The sequence below is a fragment of the Notamacropus eugenii genome, chromosome 3, assembly GCF_028372415.1.
Source record: "Notamacropus eugenii isolate mMacEug1 chromosome 3, mMacEug1.pri_v2, whole genome shotgun sequence".
NCBI lineage: Eukaryota > Metazoa > Chordata > Mammalia > Diprotodontia > Macropodidae > Notamacropus > Notamacropus eugenii.
In genome coordinates this window covers 26,473,475-26,494,024 of record NC_092874.1, presented here as the reverse complement: position 1 = coordinate 26,494,024, position 20,550 = coordinate 26,473,475, and the positions used below count along the sequence as shown (strand labels likewise).

The following is a 20,550-nucleotide window of genomic DNA, read 5'->3' as shown; positions in this document are numbered from 1 at the left end:
TCCTTCTACTCTGCCATCTTTGCTCTGCCCACCCATCCCCCCCAAAAGTCTGCTCTTTCAAGGACTTTGGAGCACAAAAGTGGGACTTTCTCTACCAGATACTCGATGGAGGTGGTAGTGGTCATGGTGATGGTTTGATTCCTCTGGCACATGTCATACATGTCTGTCTCTCACCATACCTAGTTGATTCAACATGGTGGCAGTATGCTGACAGTGTAAGTCCTTTTCTACAAGGATCATACATAAAACAAATAGTGAGCAATACAACTGACTTTTGTTTTAGTTCTAATTAATTAGTTGTGCGACTATCTGCTATTGGCCCCACGTTGGTGGGTGCCAAGTTGCTATGGTTACGGCATAGCTTACCGAGAGGAGCAAGCCTTATGCCTGGCCAGCAGGCTGCTCGTCCTCCTGTGGAGCTCGCGAGTAAGAGAATGAGGTGGGAGAGCGGGTCAGTGAAGCAACAACAGTTTATTCAAGCAAGCACTCTGATTATATAGTCTTTGCCAGCTAGCCCAGTGAACTATGGTAACACACCTAAACAAACCCGAAACTATAGAAATGAACACAAGCTGGAACTATAGTGACAACAACAAACCAGGGGTGGGGCCGTCGCTTCCAGCGCCATCTTGTTCACCCTTCCCTGCTCCAGACTCAGTTTACCTGATGTCCGTCAGTGTGGCATCCCAGATGGTGTGGCGGTCAGCGTCCCTTACAACTATCGAGTAAAAAGACTGATTCTACATGCTAAGCACAAAGACTCATCACATTACTTAATAAATGCATGTTGATTGATTATAATCATACATCATCAGAAACTGATATAATAAAGTTTTAAATTGTGTGTTGCAAGTAGAGACTAGGACAGCATAGAATAAGGCTTTTTAAATTTATTTTATAATGGGATGGAATCTGATTTTATTAGTATAAGAAATTCACAAAGAAAGTTCTAGCAGTGAACAATGGTATACACACCTTACAATATGCAAAATAAATTATAGGTTGGTATCAATAGTAAGGTAAGTAGAGGACTCCATCGTTGTTTTTCTATTTATTACCTCAGAAACTACTTCAAAATTATACTTATAGATTTGGGTGCCACTCTAAATTCTGATAAAAACTAGGTCATTGATTAGCAAATCATTTAAGTTATTTGTACTTTGGTTTCCTTATCTGCACTAGATCCTTCCTAGTCCATAAATTTCTATAATCCCATAATTCTTTAATATGTTAAAAAAATTAAGGCTTTTGAAGAGAATGTTTCATATTCTTTTCCAAAATCCTTTTAAAACTTATTTGATTACTGCCATTTCAATGCAAATTTCATTTAATACCAATGGCAGCATAAGAACTTTGGCTTGCTTCTTTATTGTTTGTGGGGAGATTTGTCTATCATTTTAGTATTGACTATTTTCTTTTTAGTAGTCAAGTCCCTCAAAAAAGTCTTTTAATGGTCAATTAAAACCATCAGAGAAGGAAAAATTTCTAATGAGTTCCGATCAGATATAGTTTCCTCTTTAGTAGAGATGCTTGATGTACTTCTTATTTTTTTGTTTTAAATTCAAGAAGCAAATCCTTATTTTATTGATCCCTTCATCCTTCCTTTAATAAGCTCAGATAAACATTACAAAGTTTTTATCAAAATAGTCAAATTCAATGTTTTTAATTTGACAGTTTCAGAAACTTTTCTATATATCTCTAGGATAACTGCAATGCCAACTTCTGCACAGAGTCTAGCTAATTGTCTCAAGCTTTTTTGGTTCAATTAATCATTAGCATTTCAGTATCCTCTATGTCCAAAATTCTATACTAAGTACAGTTGTGTTGGTGCCTTTCTCCTTCCTCTAGCAAAACAAGAAATATGAAAAGATTTTTTTTTTTGTAGAAAAAATGGTTTTGTACATGGGGTATAACATTATAAACTTGAGATAAGTCATAGACACAAAGGTTAACTCTCACATCTATCACCCATTTCTGCAAAAATAATTTATATACAACATCCTTCCATTTAAAACCAACAGCCCTCTCCCATGAAATGTCATCCAGGTTTTTCCAAGATGACGTCTGGGCTGCATGTTTGTCTTGAAATGTCCTTAGAAGGCCCTGTCAGTGATTAGATGAAAGGATTTAAACCCACAGAGTTCATTCAAAAAGCAAAGGATTGTTGCTGTGTGCATCCTTCATTGCTGAAGAAGACCATGCCCTCATAGAAATGATGACATGACTTGCACTTGACTGTTTTGAATGAGGGAGTGCAGTGCAGGGTCACAGCCTCACTTTTTCCTCCTGAGCTATCTGAATCCAGTGACCAGATATTCATCAGGATGACTGGAGATGGCCCAGGATGTAATAGGAGACCTTGACTCCTTTAGGCCAAGGACTATTCAGGTACTCACTTAAGGTGAGGTAATGCCCATTCAGTGACTAGACCTGTTTAAGAAGTAGTTAGGGGATGGCCCCTTTAATGAGCCAAAGAAAAAGTCCACTCTCAAGCTCATAGATTGGACAACACTAGGCCCCTGCCCAAGCTCCACTTAAGGGCTGTTTTCTGGACCTTCCTGACTTAAGAATGATTATCAGTAGTAACTGTTGCTGTTTCCCTCCCTGCTTGATAAATAGCAAAGGAAAAAATAGCGAAAGGATAAATAGCAAAGAATGTGGGGAAGAAACTATTTGAACTTCATCTTTTCTTGTGACATCTCCTCACCTTGGAAACATCCTGAACTCCAGAGTTTCCTTTGGAGAAAGGTCCAAAGTTTCCTTGGCCTCCTCTACTGCCTCCTCAGCCACTGAAGCCTCCATCACCACAACTGCCTCATTGGCCTCCAAAGTCACTGGGTTTGCCCTAGTCCAGAATAGTTTTATTTCCATTATTTCCCCATCTTCCATCACCTCCTTCATAAGTTTAGCTTCTTCTGAGTTGAAGTTTACAAAATCGACCATTTACTCGGTTCTCCTGTCTTTGACTATTCTGGCATCAACAGAGCCATGAAATGAATCTTTCAGTGTTTCTTCTGTCATGTCTTTCGACAGACATTTGGTGAACAAACTTTTGTAGAACTGACTCCTTGGTGCTGCATTAATTGCCTTCTTACTCTTTAGCTGCAGCCAGATGGCTCTTCCTTCAATGTCTATATTGTTACAAGAATGCAAAACTTCTTTCACATCTTCTGAAGTACCATATTCAATAAACACATTCCCTTTAGGTTGTCCTTGCTTGTTCTGCAGCAATCTGTGTGATGTGACCTCCAATACTTCCTGTGCACTTGCTCCAGTGGTACTGTAGGTGAGGTTATTCAGTACTAGTGTCTTTGAGTCTGCCAGCTTCTTGTTTCCACTCCAGGAATTCTTCCCACCTCTTGAATTCTCTTGTCTTTAACTTTTCTCCTCTGTGTAGTCCAGACTGAGTGGCCAGCCATCAATCTCAGTTCCTTCTTTTTCTTTTAAGCCCTTGTCTACTAGTGAGAATGAAAGAATTAAATAAGGGTTTTTTCATGAGGACGTGACATGTCCATGTTTGTAGGTAGTAGAGAAGGAGCCAGTAGACAGGGAGATATTGGAAATAAGAGACACAGTAGGGATGCTTCCGTCTTAAATGTAAGCAATTCCTTTTTGAGTACCCCATCCTTGGTGCAGACCACTCTAACCTCAGTAGTGTCTTCAGATACTTCCTTGAGCTTTTCCTGAGTTATTTTGTAAGGCAGATTCTTGATGAAAAGCATTCTTGCATCTTGAACTTTTTTTTAATTTAATTTTTTCCAGTTTTATTTCAGGGCCAAAGGACTTTGGAGCCACTGAATCCCAGAGCTTTTGCAATGTCTTCAGCTGATCAAATTCCACATAGCCACATTTCCTCCTGGGACCAGTGAGGATATCCACAACTATAGGGTCCTTTTTTGCAAAGATGGCCATGGAGTCAGCTTTTTTTTATTAACAAAATTGATTTTGTTGAAGTTTAGGTTATCAGAGAAGAGATTAAAATCTTCAGATTCTTCAACTTTCAATTTCTATTTTTTGGCTTCAGGATTTTTTGCTCATTTCCCTTTTCCTCTTCTCTGGTGCTTCTTTGATGAACACCTCCTCCTCCTCCTCCTTCGCTTTCCCAGTTTTCACAGGAGTAGCTTTCCCTTTGGCAGATGGTAGTATCCACAGCTTCTTCAGAGTCATCCTCATCACTGTCATCTTCCTTTTCATCCTTAGAGTCTTGTTTGGCTAGAGCTTCTCCCATTTTTGTAGCTTTGAGTGGCACAAATTCTTCATATTCCTCCTCTTTGCTGTCTTTTTTTTGATCATTCTTCCCATTTTTTTTGCCCCCTTGGGTGGAGGCTGTGCTGCTGCTTTAGCTTGAGTAGCTCCATTCTTGCCTGATGTGATGATGGCTTTTCCTAGGGTAGCCACTTTCTTGACAAGGGTCCTGGTGGCCTTCTTACTAGGAGTCACAACTGCTTTCTTGGCAGGTGTGCTGGCAACAATGGCTTTTTTGACTGGTGGGACCTACTTTGCTGATGCAACCACAGTCTTCTTGCTCTTCTTCTAAGGGATGTCACTCTTCTCCACTCTTCTTCATCTTCTGATGTGACCTCATGCTCACTGTCTTCAGTCTCTTCTGGGTATATCCATTTTCTTTGGCTCATCTTAATTCTTAGCAGGCTTCCTAAGCTTCACCATGGTGGTGGCATATGACTAAGGGGTAGAGAGAGCAGATCCATTGACAGAGGCTCAGAAGACATCACTGGCAGCAGAAAGCTTGGAGAAGACTCTGTCTTTGAGCAGGGATAAAAGTCTGTCCTTGTGGTATGGATTTCATGGAGTCTTGTACTTTTGTCCTATACTATTTGCTAAGGTAGAAATAATTACCTCTCCATCTCTTTGGAAGAAAGCATTTAAAAAATGTTTTATCTTTAGCCTTCTCTGGGAAGAGAAGTGCCTTATACTTAATGATGAACATATTAATACCTGGGTCTACCTTACACATCCCAATGATACTAAGTGACTATAGGTCTTCATCCAAACACCATTCCCTATATCTCTCAATTCTCCCACCCTATAGACCCATCCAAACACTACTCACCCCTTCCACCAGGGTGCCTATTCCATGGGCAACAAATTCCCCCTCATTCTAACCCTTTTCCTCTCCTGCTGCTTCTATTTTCTACTCAGTTACTGAAAATGTGGCACCATCCTGATGCTATAACCTCTCCAACCACCCATTCTAGTATTAGCTGCATTTTTACTCATTCCCCTCAGTTCACTGGTTAAGGTAGGGGAGCTCGAATACTCCTTGCTCCTCATTGCCACTTCTAGGTTCTCCCCCTACCTCCATCGTCCAGTAACATCTCCTTTGAACTTCATGAAAACTGTCTCTACCAACCAATCAAAATCCTAGTAGACGCTGTTTTTGCTGACTTTTCGATTTTCCTTCCTCAATGAGTTAAGGACCTGGCTTACAATTTTTCCTCTTCTTACCACTACTTGTCCTCATACTAGAGGACTTCAAGAGTCTGTCTCTCAAATACTCTAACCACTCAATTCCCTAATCCTACTCACTTCCAATGACCTACTCTTCCACTCTACCTTAGCCACATGCAAAGATCATACCCTTGATCTTGCCATCACCCCCAAATGTACTACTGCCAGGTTCAAGAATTCCAAAATCCACTTATCTGACCATAATCTATTTGCTTTCTACCTCTCCCTCTGCCTTCCTTTACCAAACCCTACTCTTTGTTTACACCACGACCTCTAATCCCTTGACCTCTCAATTTTCTCTCAGGTCATCTCCCCTTCTCTAGCTACTCTCTCCCCTTTTCCCTAGCTTAACTCCCTGCTGAATCAGTTCACCTCTAATGCTGACATCTCTTGAGTCCCTGGCCTTCTTATCATACAACAAAACAAAACATAACACAAAGGAAAATGGACTGCTTCTATCTCTGATCCAATTCCATAGTTCTTTCTCTGGATGTGGAAGGTGTTTTGTCTCAAGAGTCCATTGGAAATTTTTAAGTCCTTGCATTTTGATGAATTACTAAATCTACCCGAAAAATTCCTCACACACTATGATTGTTGCTGTGTACAAAGTTCTCCTGGTTCTGCTCCTTTCACTCAACATCAGTTCATATAAGTCTTTCCAGGCTTCTCTGAAGTCTTCTTGTTCATTATTTCTCATAGCACAATAGTATTCCATTGCATTCATAAACCACAACTTTTTCGGCCATTGTCCAATTGATGGACACCCCTTGATTTCCAGTTTTTGGCCACCACAAAGAGGGCCACTATAAATCCCAAGCTAAAAACACCAAGGAATATTGTTGCCAAATTCCAGAACTATCAACTGAAGGAGAAAATACTGCAGGCAGCCAGAAACAATTCAAATATTGAGGCGATATGGTCAGGATCACACAGGACCTTGCAGCTTCTGCATCAAAAGATCAAAGGAATTGGAATATGATATTCTGTAAGGTAAAGGAGCTGGGACTACAACCAAGGATCAATTACTCAACAAAGCTGAGCATAATATTTCAGGCAAGGAGATGGACATTCAGTGAAATAAGGAGTTTCCAGCCCTTCATGATGAAAAGGCCAGAAATCAATAGAAAAAAAAAATCTTCAAATGCAGATCTCAAGAGAGGCATAAAAAGGTAAACAGGGGAAAAAATTTGTTATTCAATATGGGCAAATTGTTTACATCCCTATAAGGGAAGATGATACTTTTTAATCTTGAGAATTGTGTATTTATTATGATATAGAAAAGGGATATAAATAGATAGAGGGGGCAGTATAAAGTAAATGATGTCATGATAAAAATATGATTTAAGAGTATGAAGAGTTTGTAATGGAGATGTCAAAAGGAATCAGAAAAAAGATAAATCACATCACAGGAAGAGGCACAAAAATATATTATAATAGAGGGAAAAAGGGGAGGGAGATGAGTATTGTTTGAGAGTTACTCTCATCTGATTGGGTTCAAGAAAGGAACAACAAACTCAAGTATAGAAATATAACTAACTGTAGGCAGTAGGAGGGAAGGGGGGAAAGAAAAGGGAGGGGAGGCTAAAAGTGAGGGAAGAAGTAGTAAGGGAAAAGGGGATTAAAAGGGAGGGGGGCTGAAAGAAGGGAGGGAAGATTGAGGGAGGCAGTGGTCAAAAGTTAAAACTATTGTGGAGGGGAAGGGAGAAGGGAGAATTAAATGGGGAGTTGGAGGGAAGGGAATGGAGGGAAAGACATATATAGTAATCATAACTCTGAATGTGAATGGGATGAACTCTCCTATGAAAAGGAGACATTCTGATAGCAGAATGGATTAAAAACCATAATCCAACAATATGTTGTTTACAAGAAACACATTTGAAATGGGGGCATATATATAGGTTAAAGGTAAAAGGTTGGAGCAGAACCTTCAGCTGATGTTAAAAAAGCAGGGGTAGCAATCCTCATCTCAAACAAAGCAAAAGCAGAAATAGATCTAACCAAAAGAGATAAGGAACGAAACTATGTTCTGCTAAAAGGCACCATAGACAATGAAGCAATTTCATTGCTAAACATATATGCTACTAGTGGTATAGCATCCAAATTCTTAGAGAAGTTAAGGGAGTTATAGGAAGAAATAGACAGAACAACTATACTAGTGGGGGACCTCAACCTCCCCCTCTCTGAATTTGATAAATCTAACCTCAAAATAAACAAGAAAGAAGTTAAGGAGGTGAATAAAACTCTGGATAAGGTAGGTATGATACATCTCTGTAGAAAATTGAATGAGGATAGAAAGGAATATACCCTTTTCTCAGTGGTACATAGCACATATACAAAAATTGACTACGTACTAGGCCATAAAACCTCACAATCCAGTGTAGAAAGGCAGAGATAATCAATGCATCCTCCTCAAGTCATAATGCAATAAAAATTATATGTAATTAAGGACAATGGAAATATAAACCAAAAATTAATTGGAAACTAGACAATCAAATCCTAAAGAATGAGTAGGTTAAACAACAAATTATAGAAACAATCCACAGCTTCATTCAAGAGAATGACAGTAATGAGACAACCTACCAAATTTTATGGGACACTGCAAAAGCAGTTCCTAGGGGAAGTTTTATGCCTTTGAGTGCCTGCATGAATAAAATAGAGAAAGAGGAGATCAATGAATTGAGCATGCAGCTGAAAAAGCTAGAAAAAGAACAAATTGAAAATCTCCAATTAAATGCCATATTAGAAATACTGAAAACCAAAAGAGATTAATAAAATTGAAATTAAGAAAACTATTGAACTAATAAAACTAAGAGTTGGTTTTATGAAAAAACCAATAAAATTGATAAACATTTTGTCAATTTGTTTAAAAAAAAGAATGAAGAAAACCAAATTACCAATATAAAAAATGAAAAGGGTGAACTAACTTCCAATGAGGAGGAAATTAAAAGAATAATTAGAAATTACTTTGCCCAACTGTACACCCGTAAATACGACAATCTAAATGAGATGGATGATTATTTTAAAAAATATAAATTGCCCAGATTAAAAGAAGAGGAAATTGAATACTTAAATAACCCCATCTCTGAAAAAGAAGTTGAACAAGCCATCAATGAACTCCCTAGGAAAAAATCTCCAGGGCCAGATGGATTTACAAGTGAATTCTGTCAAATAATTAAAGAACAGTTAATTCTAATACTATGTAGACTATTTGGGAAAATTGCCAAAGAAGGGGTCCTACCAAATTCTTTTTATGATACAAATATGGTTCTGATACCTAAACCAAGAAGAGCCAAAGCAGAGAAAGAAAATTATAGACCAATTTCTCCAATGGATGTAGGTGCAAAAATTTTAAATAAGATATTAGCAAAAAGAATACAGCCACTTATCACGAGAATAATATGTTATGATCATGTAGGATCTATACGAGGAATGCAGGACTGGTTCAATATTAGCAAAACTATTAGCATTATTGATCATATCAACAACAAAACTAACAGAAATCACGATTATCTCAAAAGATTCAGAAAAAGCTTTTGACAAAATACAACACCCATTCCTATTGAAAACACTGGAAAGCATAGGAGTAAATGGAACTTTCCATAAAATAATAAGCCGTATCTACCTAAAACCTTCAGCAAGCATTATATGCAATGGGGGTAAGCTAGATGCATTTCCAATAAGCTCGGGAGTGAAACAAAGGTGTCCATTATCACCACTGTTATTCAATATGGTATTAGAAATGCTAGCTGTAGTGATAGGAAGAAAAAAAATTGAAGGAATTAGAATAGACAAAGAAGAAACTAAGTTATCACTCTTTGCAGATGATATGATGATATACTTAGCAAATCCCAGAGAATCAAGTAAAAAAACTACTCGAAATTATTATTTTGGTAACTTTGGCAAAGTTTCAGGTTACAAAATAAACTCAGATAAATCATCTGCATTTCTATATATTACTAACAAAGCCCAACAGCACAAGATAGAAAGAGAAATCCCTTTTAAAGCTACAGTAGACAATTTAAATATCTGAGAGTCTACCTGACAAAACAAACCCAAGGACTATATGAACACAATTACAAAACACTTTTCACACAAAGTCAGATGTAAGGAAGTAGAAAAACATCAGTTGCTCATGAGCAGGTCAAGCTAATATAATAAAAATGATAATTCTGCCTAAATTAATTTATGTATTCATGCCATACCAATAAAACTACCAGATAATTATTTTCTAGAACTGGAAAAAATAATATCAAAATTCATCTGAAAGAACTAAAGGTCCAGAATATCAAGAGAAGTAATGAAAAGAAATTCTAGCCCTACCAGATCTCAAATTGTATTATAAAGCAATAGTCATCAAAACCACTTGGTGCTGGCTAAGAAACAGAGGGGTAGACCAGTGGAATAGGTTAGGTACTCAAGACACGATGGTCAACGAATATAGCAATCTACTGTTTGATAAACCCAAGGATCCCAACTTCTAGGATAAGAACTCACTATTTGACAAAAATTGCTGGGAAAACTATATAACAGTGTGGTGGAAACTGGGCATCAACCATGCCTGACACCATATACAATAATAAAGTTCAAATGGGTACATGATTTAGGTACAAAGATTGATACTGTAAACAAATTGGGGGAGCAAGGAATAGTTTATTTGTCAGATTTATGGAGAATGGAGAAATTTATGACCCAACAAGAGATGGAGAACATTATGAAGTGCAAAATGGATAACTTTGATTACATTAAATTGAAAAGTTTTTGCACAGACTAACCCAATGCGACCAAGATGAGGAGGGAAGCAGAAAAGTGGGAAAGAATTTTGCAACTAGTGTTTGTAATGAAGGCCTCATTTCTAAACTATATAGAGAACTGAGTCAAATGTACAAGAATACAAGTCATTCCCCAATTGATAAGTGGTCAAAGGATATGAAAAGGGAATTTTCAGAGGAAGAAATTAAAGCGATCTATAATCATATGAAAAAATGCTCTAAATCCCTGTTGATTAGAGAGATGCAAATCAAAACAACTCTGAGGTACCACATCACACCTATCACATTGGCTAACATGACAAAACAAGAAGATGATAAATGTTGGAGAGGATGTGGGAGAGTTGGAACACTAATTCATTGTTGGTGGAGGTATGAGCTGATCAAATCATTCTGGAGAACAATTTGGAACCATGCCCAAAGGGCTACAAAAATATGCATACCTTTTGACCCAGCAATATTGCTTCTGCGACTTTAGCCCAAAGAGATCATAGAAATGGGAAAGGGTCCCACATGTACAAAAATATATGTAGCAGCACTCTTTGTGGTTACCAAAAACTGGAAATCAAGGGGATGCCCATCAATTGGGGAATGGCTGAACAAGTTGTGGTATATGAATGTAATGGAATACTATTGTGCTGTGAGAAATGATGAACAGGAAGACTTCGGAGAGTCCTGGAAAGACTTATATGAACTGATGCTGAGTGAAAGGAGCAGAACCAGGAGAATTTTGCAGCAACCACAGTGTGCGAGCCTTTTCTAACTCCTCTTAATTCTGGTGCCTTTATTATTTCTTATTTATCTCATAGATTGCTTGTTTGTATATATTTGTTTTGTTTTCTTGTCCTCCCTTCTGCCTTCTCCTCCCTTTAGATTGTGAGCTCCTCTAGGGCAGGACCTCTTTTTTTTTTTCACTAGTGCTTAGCACAGTGTCTGACTCATAGTAAATGCTTAATAAATGTTTATTGACTGACTGATTCCCAACTTGACTGAGTTACAAACCTATAGATACAAAAATGTTCTTTCAAAGATTGGCTTGAATTACACTATCATGAATTCTTCACCTTTTAATTTTGCTTATAGGATTCTCCGAGTCTCCTTGCACAGTTTTCATTGTTTCTCCAAACTTTTCCTGATTCAGTGAATCACATCTGACCAAAATCAATCAGCATTCTCTCACTCCAGAGAATAAAGGAGAAAATAGAGGCATTGGATGTAAAGATATAATCATCACTTGCTTTGCAACCCTGAGAAGTTTGACTTTCTGCTCCATCATTCAGTTGAAATTGCTTTCTTCAAGGTGGCCAATTAGGTTCTTAGTTTTATATCAATTTATTGTTATTTTTTTCTATATCATCCACATTTCCCAATATATTCCTTTCAGATTAATCAAATTGATTTATTTACAGTGTTCCACACCTATAGCCCTTCCACACCTATAGCTCTTCCCCTCTGTAAAGAAGGGAAGGTGAAACTTCTAGGCCCATGTTCAGCCATTATAATTTCAAAACATTTGGTTTTATTTGTTTTGGTTTTGTTGTTTCTTGAAATTGAGGGGACTGTAGGTGAATATTGTTTGATCATAGAATGAATCAATGGGGAAACAGGAATATAATGAGTCTCACTTTGATATAAGCTGGGCAAAGGAGGGTTTATGATAGTGGTGGTCATGACTGTAGTGGTAGAAATATCACTGTAGTCATATCACTATGATGGGACTGGGTTGGGACAGGGAAGGAAGAGGAGGTTTCCAGAAGTATGTTAGATTTTAGGTATATTCTGAGTAAGGATAGGTTGCATAAAGGAAGAGGGGAAAAAAGAAAGATAAAAAGAGATTTGAATCAGGAGTCGAAGAGAAGGGGAGGTTGTTGCTCAGTCGTATCCAAACTTTTGTGACTTGTTTTGAGATTTTTGGGAGTTTTTTGGCAAAGATACTGGAGTGATTTGCCATTTCCTTCTCTAGCTCATTTTACAGATGAGGAAATTGAGGCAAACAGGGTTAAGTGACTTGCCTAGGGTTGCACAGCTGTCTGATGGCAGATTTGAATTCAACAACTCCAGACCCTGTACTCTATCCACTGTGCCATCTAGCTGTCATGATGAGATGATCAGACACTTAACTGTATTTTGGGATTCCAGGCCTGGTGCTCTATCCACTGGGCAACCTAGATGCCCCCAAAGGGGAAGGGGAGAAGAGTAAATTAAATTGGATTGTCTCAACAACACAAACTGAAGATATCTGGTGTTTGACTTCATTCTCTGTTTTTTGTTTAAAAAGTGTTTTAAGTTAAGGGTGGGGAAGAAAATAACTATTCATAGCAGAACATAATAAAGAGAAAATTCAATCAAAACTATAATGTATGTAGGTTAGACATTAATTAGATGAAAGGGACAGTGGCAGCATGCATTAGAAAGCAAAACTCAACAAATTGTTGATAAGAATCATTCTTCATTAAAATGCATACAGGGTTAAAATAAGAGTGTATTATAGAATCCAGTATCTCTCAGCAGAATCCAAAAAAATCTGGAGTTTTTATCTCAGAGAAGATAACAGTAAAAAGAAAGATCAAGGTTAGGGAAACAACATTATGTTTTAAGGCCCCATAAATAATGAAGCAGCATTTCCACTCTCTTCTGTCTTTCTTTCTTCTCCCTTTCTCTCTTCTTCTTTCTATCTCTTCACACATATATGCATATATAAATATGTAATAAGATAATTGTAGGAAATTTCAACATCTTTCAAACTCAGAAGTATAACAGAAAAATAAGAAATTAACAATTTAAACAGATTAGGAAAATTAAATATAATAAATGTGTGGTATTTGAATAACAGTCTTAAATAGTGTATCTGTTTTTCAGCATTGCATGGATCCTGTACAGAAATGACAATGGATTATGGCATTAATAAATGCAGAAAGGCAGAAATAGTTACTATATCCCTATAGGCCATAATTGAAATAAATATTGAAAGTATGAACAGAAGACTCAGATTAATGAAAATTAAAAAATATTATCCTAAAGAATAAGTATGTCAAAAAACAAATAAGAATAATAAATTACTGTATTAAAGAAAATTATGACAGCATAACCAACTGCATGACTTGCAGAATTCCTTAGGTGAAGGTTAATATCTTTAAGGACCTATATTAATATATTTGAGAAAAAGGTCAATTGAATTGTATGTACCAATATAAAAATAAAGAAAATAAACAAATTACTAATCCCCAAACATATACACGAAAAGTTTGAAAATCAAATAAGATGTAAACAAAAGTGACCAAAAAAAAGATACCTTATAAAGGTATATAAAGATACCCTGTCTCAAAAGTGTGCATAGACTCTAAGTTCTATGCTACACAGAACCTCCCAGCAGGCATTGCTGCCTTGTGTGGCTCTTCTCTGAGTTTGGCACAGTCCCACAGGAGTAGCCACGTGTCACATGTTCTGACATAGCCCAGTCCTCTGCTAGCACAAATCTTTATCACTTGCTGCTAGTCTTGCCTACTGTAGGAGTCAGGGCATCCTGAGTACTGTGTCTTTCAGGAGAAAAAGGCTCTGCTGGCATGCTAGCTGGCTCTGTTACTCTGTCACCAAGCTAGAGACCTCTCAATGGAGCTGTTGTCTTTTGTTTCCACTCCTGCCTCACAATATACCCATTCCAAGAGTCCCAGTCATTAATTCCGGGTTCAGAGGTAGTGGCTATAAATCTGGATTTCCTTTCTCCCTCAGATACTTAGGGTGTTCCCTGATTAAATGATCATTCCTCACTTGTTTTAAAGCTGTCAAAGAGCCCAAATTTGTTCTGAATTCTCTCTTAAGAACTAAAGAATTTCAATGATGAATTTAGTGAAATGGTTCTAATCAACCTGGTTCATTTTCTGCTACAGATTAAATGAGATAACATATAGGATCTTGACAAACCTTAAAACTCTACGTAAATATTACTGTGTTATTATTATTATTGTTGTTGCACGTAAGTTTCTGATGATGGGTAGGAAAAAGTCTATAAATATGTGTAAGAGAGGTGGGAACATTCATGGTATTATCTATAAATCTGTGACATTAGGAGAATATTTATTTAGTTTAATTCCTGGTACAGTGTGATGCAGCAATTTCAGCTCAATATTTTTTCTGTACAGTCATCCCAAAGCTGTTTCCCATCAATTATTTCTTTATAATCTCTAGAATATATCTATATGTAATCTTGCTCCAAGCCCCATCCCCCATATCCATCTCAGTTTGGAAAATATCTTATAAGGAGCTACACTCTATTCGCCTTATTAATAGTTTACTTTGAATTAAATTTTGCCCATTTATTCTTTGCTCTTTAAATAATTACCCAACCATAGAAAAATGGAACTTCTTTAGTAAATGTAATAACTGTTCCCCCCTTCTGTTTGATTCTCCCTGACTACTTATCTTAGAGATTGAACTATTGGACAGAAATGCTCTGGTTATCCATTGCTCTTGCTTGGGCTTTTCTGTCTCTGTTGACGTAGGGCTGTCTCTCCCTGAGCTACATTGTGTTCTGAGTACCACTGCTTTTAATTTATTAATATTGTCCTTCTTGGCAGAATAAAATTGGAGGGTGGAACTAAATACTTTCATCTTTAATTCAAGAGAGAAAGAGGATTAGAAGACTGCGCAAATTGTGTGTAATTATTTTTGTTAGGATTCTCTGTGTTGTCTATTACTTCCTTAATTCTTCAGTTTTCATTTATAAGATCGCTTACTTGATTTTTAAGTGTTAGGATGAGTATGACACTTAAAAACCCCTCCTTTATATTAAAGGTTGGAAATTATGTTCTATCATACAATGCATGTAAAAGGAAATATTGATGTTTTGAGTTACCAGTTTATCCAAGCAAATTTGAATTCAGAGATTTGCTTAACTTCCATTTTTTTTTACTTTTATGTAGAATTACCCTTTTCCTATGAGATGAATAACAGCTCTTCTTAAGCATGATCCTAGTGTTAAATGCTTTATTTTAAAGAGTATGAATAAATAAGTTTTTCTCAGAGTATGATTGCCATGAAGTAATAGATACTCTAAGAAGGAATCAGCTACATTTAGATAGTAATATCCTTGGTGATAGATAGTTCAGGAGGAATAATTTACTAACAATTATAAACATTTGGAAGGAATTGTATTTCTGTAAAGGAAAAGGAATTTTTGCTATCATATGTTTTATTTGCATTGATTTTGCTTTTATTTGTTATTTTATTAAAATTAAATAAAATATATACTTGAGTAACACTAGCAAAGGACTAAATCAGTATTGAGAAAGCTTAATTATATATCCAAAACCCCTACATTAATATTGAATCAAAGTTGTTCCATAAGCAGCTAGGTGGCACAATGAACAGATGGATACTGGACCTTGATTCAACAGAACCTTAGTTCAAAAGTAATGTGAGACACTTACTGGCTGTGTGATCTTGGTTAAAGCTTTGTATGACTTGGTATCTTCAACTGTAAAATGGGGATAACAGCACCTAACTCATAGGATTGTTGTGAGGATCAAATAAGATTATATTTGTGAAATGCTTAGCTTATAGTAGCTGCCTATATAAATGCTTATTCTATTCCCCCTTCCCTTCTCCCCATATATTATTATTTTATATATTTTCCCCTACTCATTTATTGCTGATTTCAGTAAGATTCTAGTCAAGATAATTTCAACTTATCATGTAAAGAAAATTTTACCTGCATTTGATTTTTCTGAGTCATGGAGTAGTACAAATGTATTAAGTGCTTGAGAAGGTTAAAAGTTAAGAAATTTTGCGAATTGCAACTTCTTTTCTTGCTTCATCATGCTTACCTTATTTTTAGATTTAGAGATTTAGTGTGAAGGTGGAAGTCAGTGGGTTGGGTTACTTATGCCTTCGGTAACTAGTGCTTTTATTTTGTATTCTTGCTTCCTATTGGTGGACACAACTTGTTTACAGTTGGCTCTTTGCAGGCTGAAGAAATGGGGGTGGGGAGAGGATGATAAGTGTAAAATAAAATGTAAAATTCCTTGGTAATAATTACAATTATTGTTGTTACCACATTCTCTTATAATACCCTCATTTTTTGTTTCCTAAATCCTAGGATAAATGCCATTCCCAGGAAGAAAAAAAGAGTTTGATTGCAAGAAATTAAAGAAAACTGAAATAAATGAAGACAACTTGTATATAGATAAAATATGGTTTCAATGTGAGAATGAGAATTGTTTAAAATGGAGGTTGTTATCTAGTGAAGATGCCACTCAAGTTGATCGCGATGAGCCATGGTTTTGCTTCATGAACACAGACCCAAACCATAACACATGCTCTGCTTCTGAAGAAAGCTTTCCTGAAGAGTCTCATGTTCTTAAAAATGGATTTAAATATGTCTATTCGCAGCTTCCTATAGGAAGTCTAGTCTTGGTGAAATTGGGCAATTGGCCAAGGTAAGATTGAAACTGGAAAAGTCATCAATATAGAAAGTACCTATAAATATACTGGTGAAATGATTTGGACATCAGGCCTAAATATCAACTATAAATATTTTGTGGCCATTTAAAAATATTGAAATGTTGGTTTGATTTTTTCCAATTATATATTTATTAATTTACTAGCTATATCTTCAAAATTTTAGTAAGAGAGTGACAGCCATTAGAAATCTTTGCTGGAACACTAATAGCCTAGAGTCCTATTTTGTAGTTTCCTTCCTTCCTCCTGTCCTCTCTTCCTTGCTTCCTTTCTTTTAAAATTTGGGCTTGTGATTTCTTTGATTTGGGTAATTTTCATTGTGGAATCTCTCTCTACCAGTTGTATCATGTTACAGAGTTGCTTAGGGGGTGGGATAGGGTGGTATTAGGAGGTGAGGAGACTTGCCCAGTGGCCAAACAACCAGTATAAATCAGAGGCAGGACCTGATTTGAATTCTTACTCCAAGGTTAGCCCTCTTTTTGCTAGGCCACACTTCCTTTCACTCAGTGAATATTTGTTGATTTATTGGAGAATAGAACAGAGAGAAAATGTGTACATTTGGGAGTCATCCACATAGTAATGATAAATGAAATCTGGGGAATACTTAGAGGAAGGAGAGTAGGAGAGTGCCTGGGATAGAGATTTTGGGGTCCAGGATATGGACAATGATCCAACAAGGAAGCAGAAAAGGAAAGGAGAGGGCAAACTGGTAGAAAGAGGACCAGCAGGAAGTATTGTCACCTGAAGATTGACAGAGGAGAGAATGTTCAGGAGGAAAGGATGGTTAAAGTGTCCAAAGTGGCAGAGGTCAAGGATGAGAAAGGACTGAGAAAATATTATAAAATTGAGCAATAAAGCTCATTTATAGCCTTGTAGAGAGCAGTTCCAGGGGACTGATGAAATCAGAAATGAAATTGCAAGGGATTGTGAAGTGAGCGAGATGCAAGGAAATGGAGACAATGACTCGAAATGATATTTTCTAGGAGAGTGACTGTCAAAGGTAATAAAGATAGATGATTTAAGGAAATGGCAAAGTCAAATGAAGATTTTTTTTAATGATGGTTTTAAAGTGTTTTTGCTTCAGTTCATATATTTTAGGAATGGTTCAAAGATGAAAATACCTCATTTTATCTCAAATATTACTACTGTGTAACAGTTCTTCTCAAGAATGAAAAAGTTGAGGAGACTTAATTGATTAGTATACAGTCTATTTTAGGCAGATATGTGGTGCAGTGGGGAGAGCTCCAGGCCTAGAGTCAGAAAGAACTGAGTTCATGGCTGGCCTTAAACACTTACTAGCTACGTTATCTTGAGAAAGTCACTTATCCTTTGTCTGCCTCAGTTTCCACAGCTGTAAAATGGGGATAACAATAACATCTTCTAGGGTTAGTGTGAGGATCAAAGGAGATAATGTTTGAAAAGCACTAATATGTACCTGGCACATGCTTAAAAATGCTTGTTTCCTTCCTTCCTAATCCAAAAATAAAGAATTGTCATAGTGGTTAAATTTGATGATAATAAGTTTTACATATATAATATACATATAAACTTTCTCGACATGCCAGAAAACTCATATTTCTTTGTGTGGTAGGATTGAAGAATAATTTTTCCCATTTCTGAAACTGTTCAAAGGATAGCATTTATACGTTTAAAAACATGAATGTTTTTTGAGAAATACAGGACACTTCTAAAAGAGAGAGCAAATAAGTAGTTAAGAAAATTAAAACTAGATAATTTTCCCCTCAGTAAATTGTCTTGGAAACAGTATGTTTAAACATTTTGAAAATGAAAACACTGTGAATTCAGATATCTGTAGAATATCTTCTGAAGCCTCAGTGTAATCTTCCACCACTGAGAAAGCTTTGTAGCTTTTTCTCTAGTCTTACTACATACACTGTGTCACTTGAAAGTGTGTAGCATGGAAAAGATTTTCACTTTTATCCAAGTCAAGCAATAGAAGAAGGCCTCAGATGAAATGTCAAAAAATGTTGAACCATTAATCTTTTTTTAAATAAAGCTGAATATTATGGACATTTTTCTTAAAAGAAAACAAAAATATTTATATTAGTCTTGCAGGCAAAACAAAGGAAATTTACTATGCTTAAATGTTTTGTTGTTTGTTTTGCCAAAGGATCTAGCTACTGAGTAAATAGTAAAGCTAAACTAAACCTTACTCTTTATTTCGTAGGCTATTGGAAAGGATATTGATTTTGGAGACTTACTACAGAAACCTGGTTTTTTCACGAGTATAATAAAACTTTCATAATCTGTCTAAAATCCTTAATGTGAGCCATTATTATTGTAGGTCATACCAGATATGAATACATGAGTACATAATTTTGTATAATTTTTGAACAGTTGTAATAAGTCACATATTATATTGTCACATTTGAATTATATTTAACATGCACTATTGAAGTCTATTTAAAAGAACATGTTGGGGAATACTTTTGTAATGTAAATAACTACCCTCAACTTTAAGATTTTTTAAGTACACATTTTTGTACAAGCTCTATAGAGCTATCGTTAAAGTGAAGCATACCCATAAATTCTTGCCTAGTGTCACTGACCAAGTTGAAATTTTGTCATCCTGCATAATGTGACAGATTCTTTGAACAACTGCATGTGAGAATATAGCCATGCACTTGCCAAATGTCCAATGTAAGGATTTTAAAACAGGATTGATTTTATATTCATTTAGTGATTGAAGGCTGTCAAAGAGAAAGAAGAGAGAACAAGACAAAACGAACCTACTTTTGACTTTCTTTTTGATAGTCTGGGTATTTTATATTCTTGAAGATATTCTATTTCTTTTGTGTTTTAAGTTTTGTTAGTATGTAATGGTGTACAATATATTCTGATGATTCTTGTTATTTCTTGTGATTTTATTCTGATTTCACCTAGCTTATTTGTATTTTATTGGTTTGATTTTCTGTCCTCTTCTTTTTAATTTTAGTAACTAGGGGTTTATCAATTTTTTAATTGTTGGAAAGAACCAGCTTTTAGTTTTTATTTATCATTTCTATGTTTTTCTTGGTAAATTATAAATTTACCAAGAAATTATTATTATTATTATAAATTATTAATGAATTAGAAATTTATATTTTTCTTTAATTTTTCTTTATTTTTTATTTTTTTATTTTATTTTTTAAATTAATTTATTTATTTAACTTTTAACATTCATTTTCACAGAATTTTGGGCTCCAAATTTTCTCCCCCTTGTCCCCTCCCCCCACCCCAAAACACCGAGCATTCCAATTGCCCCCATCACCAATCTGCTCTCTCCTCCATCATTCCTCTCTGTCCTTGTCTGCATCCTCTCCTCTGTCCTGTAGGGCCAAATAACTTTCTATGCCCCTTTACCTGTATTTCTTATTTCCTAGCTGCAAGAACAGTACTCGACAGTTGTTCCTAAAACTTTGAGTTCCAACTTCTTTTCCTCCCTCCCTCCCCACCCACTCCCTTTGGAAGGCAAGCAATTCAATATAGGCCAAATCTGTGTAGTTTTGCAAATGACTTCCATGATAGTCGTGTTGTATAAGACTAACTATATTTCCCTCCATCCTATCCTGCCCCCAGTTACTTCTATTCTCTCTTTTGATCCTGTCTCTCCCCATGAGTGTCGACCTCAAATTGCACCCTCCTCCCCATGCCCTCCCTTCCATCATCCCCCCCACCCTGTTTATCCCCTTATCCCCCACTTTCCTGTATTGTAAGATAGGTTTTCATACCAAAATGAGTGTGCATTTTATTCCTTCCTTTAGTGGAATGTGATGAGAGTAAACTTCATGTTTTTCTCTTACCTCCCCTCTTTTCCCCCAAATTAAAAAAAGTCTTTTGCTTGCCTCTTTTATGAGAG

At 36.2% G+C, this 20,550-nt stretch overlaps 1 protein-coding gene and 1 pseudogene across 3 annotated transcripts in view; one reads left to right on the top strand and one right to left on the bottom strand.

The window, feature by feature from the left end:
• The window catches only part of ZCWPW2 (zinc finger CW-type and PWWP domain containing 2), a 172,182-nt gene that overhangs the window by 49,541 nt on the left and 102,091 nt on the right, over nucleotides 1-20,550 (top strand). For all 3 annotated transcript variants that reach the window (XM_072651125.1, XM_072651127.1, XM_072651126.1), the window contains exon 2: nucleotides 16,330-16,669. In XM_072651125.1, coding sequence (XP_072507226.1) covers nucleotides 16,335-16,669 — 335 coding nt within the window. In that variant the 5' untranslated portion in view covers nucleotides 16,330-16,334. The remainder of the gene's footprint in view (nucleotides 1-16,329; nucleotides 16,670-20,550) is intronic.
• LOC140531093 (nucleolin-like) lies at nucleotides 2,816-4,668 on the bottom strand (annotated as a pseudogene).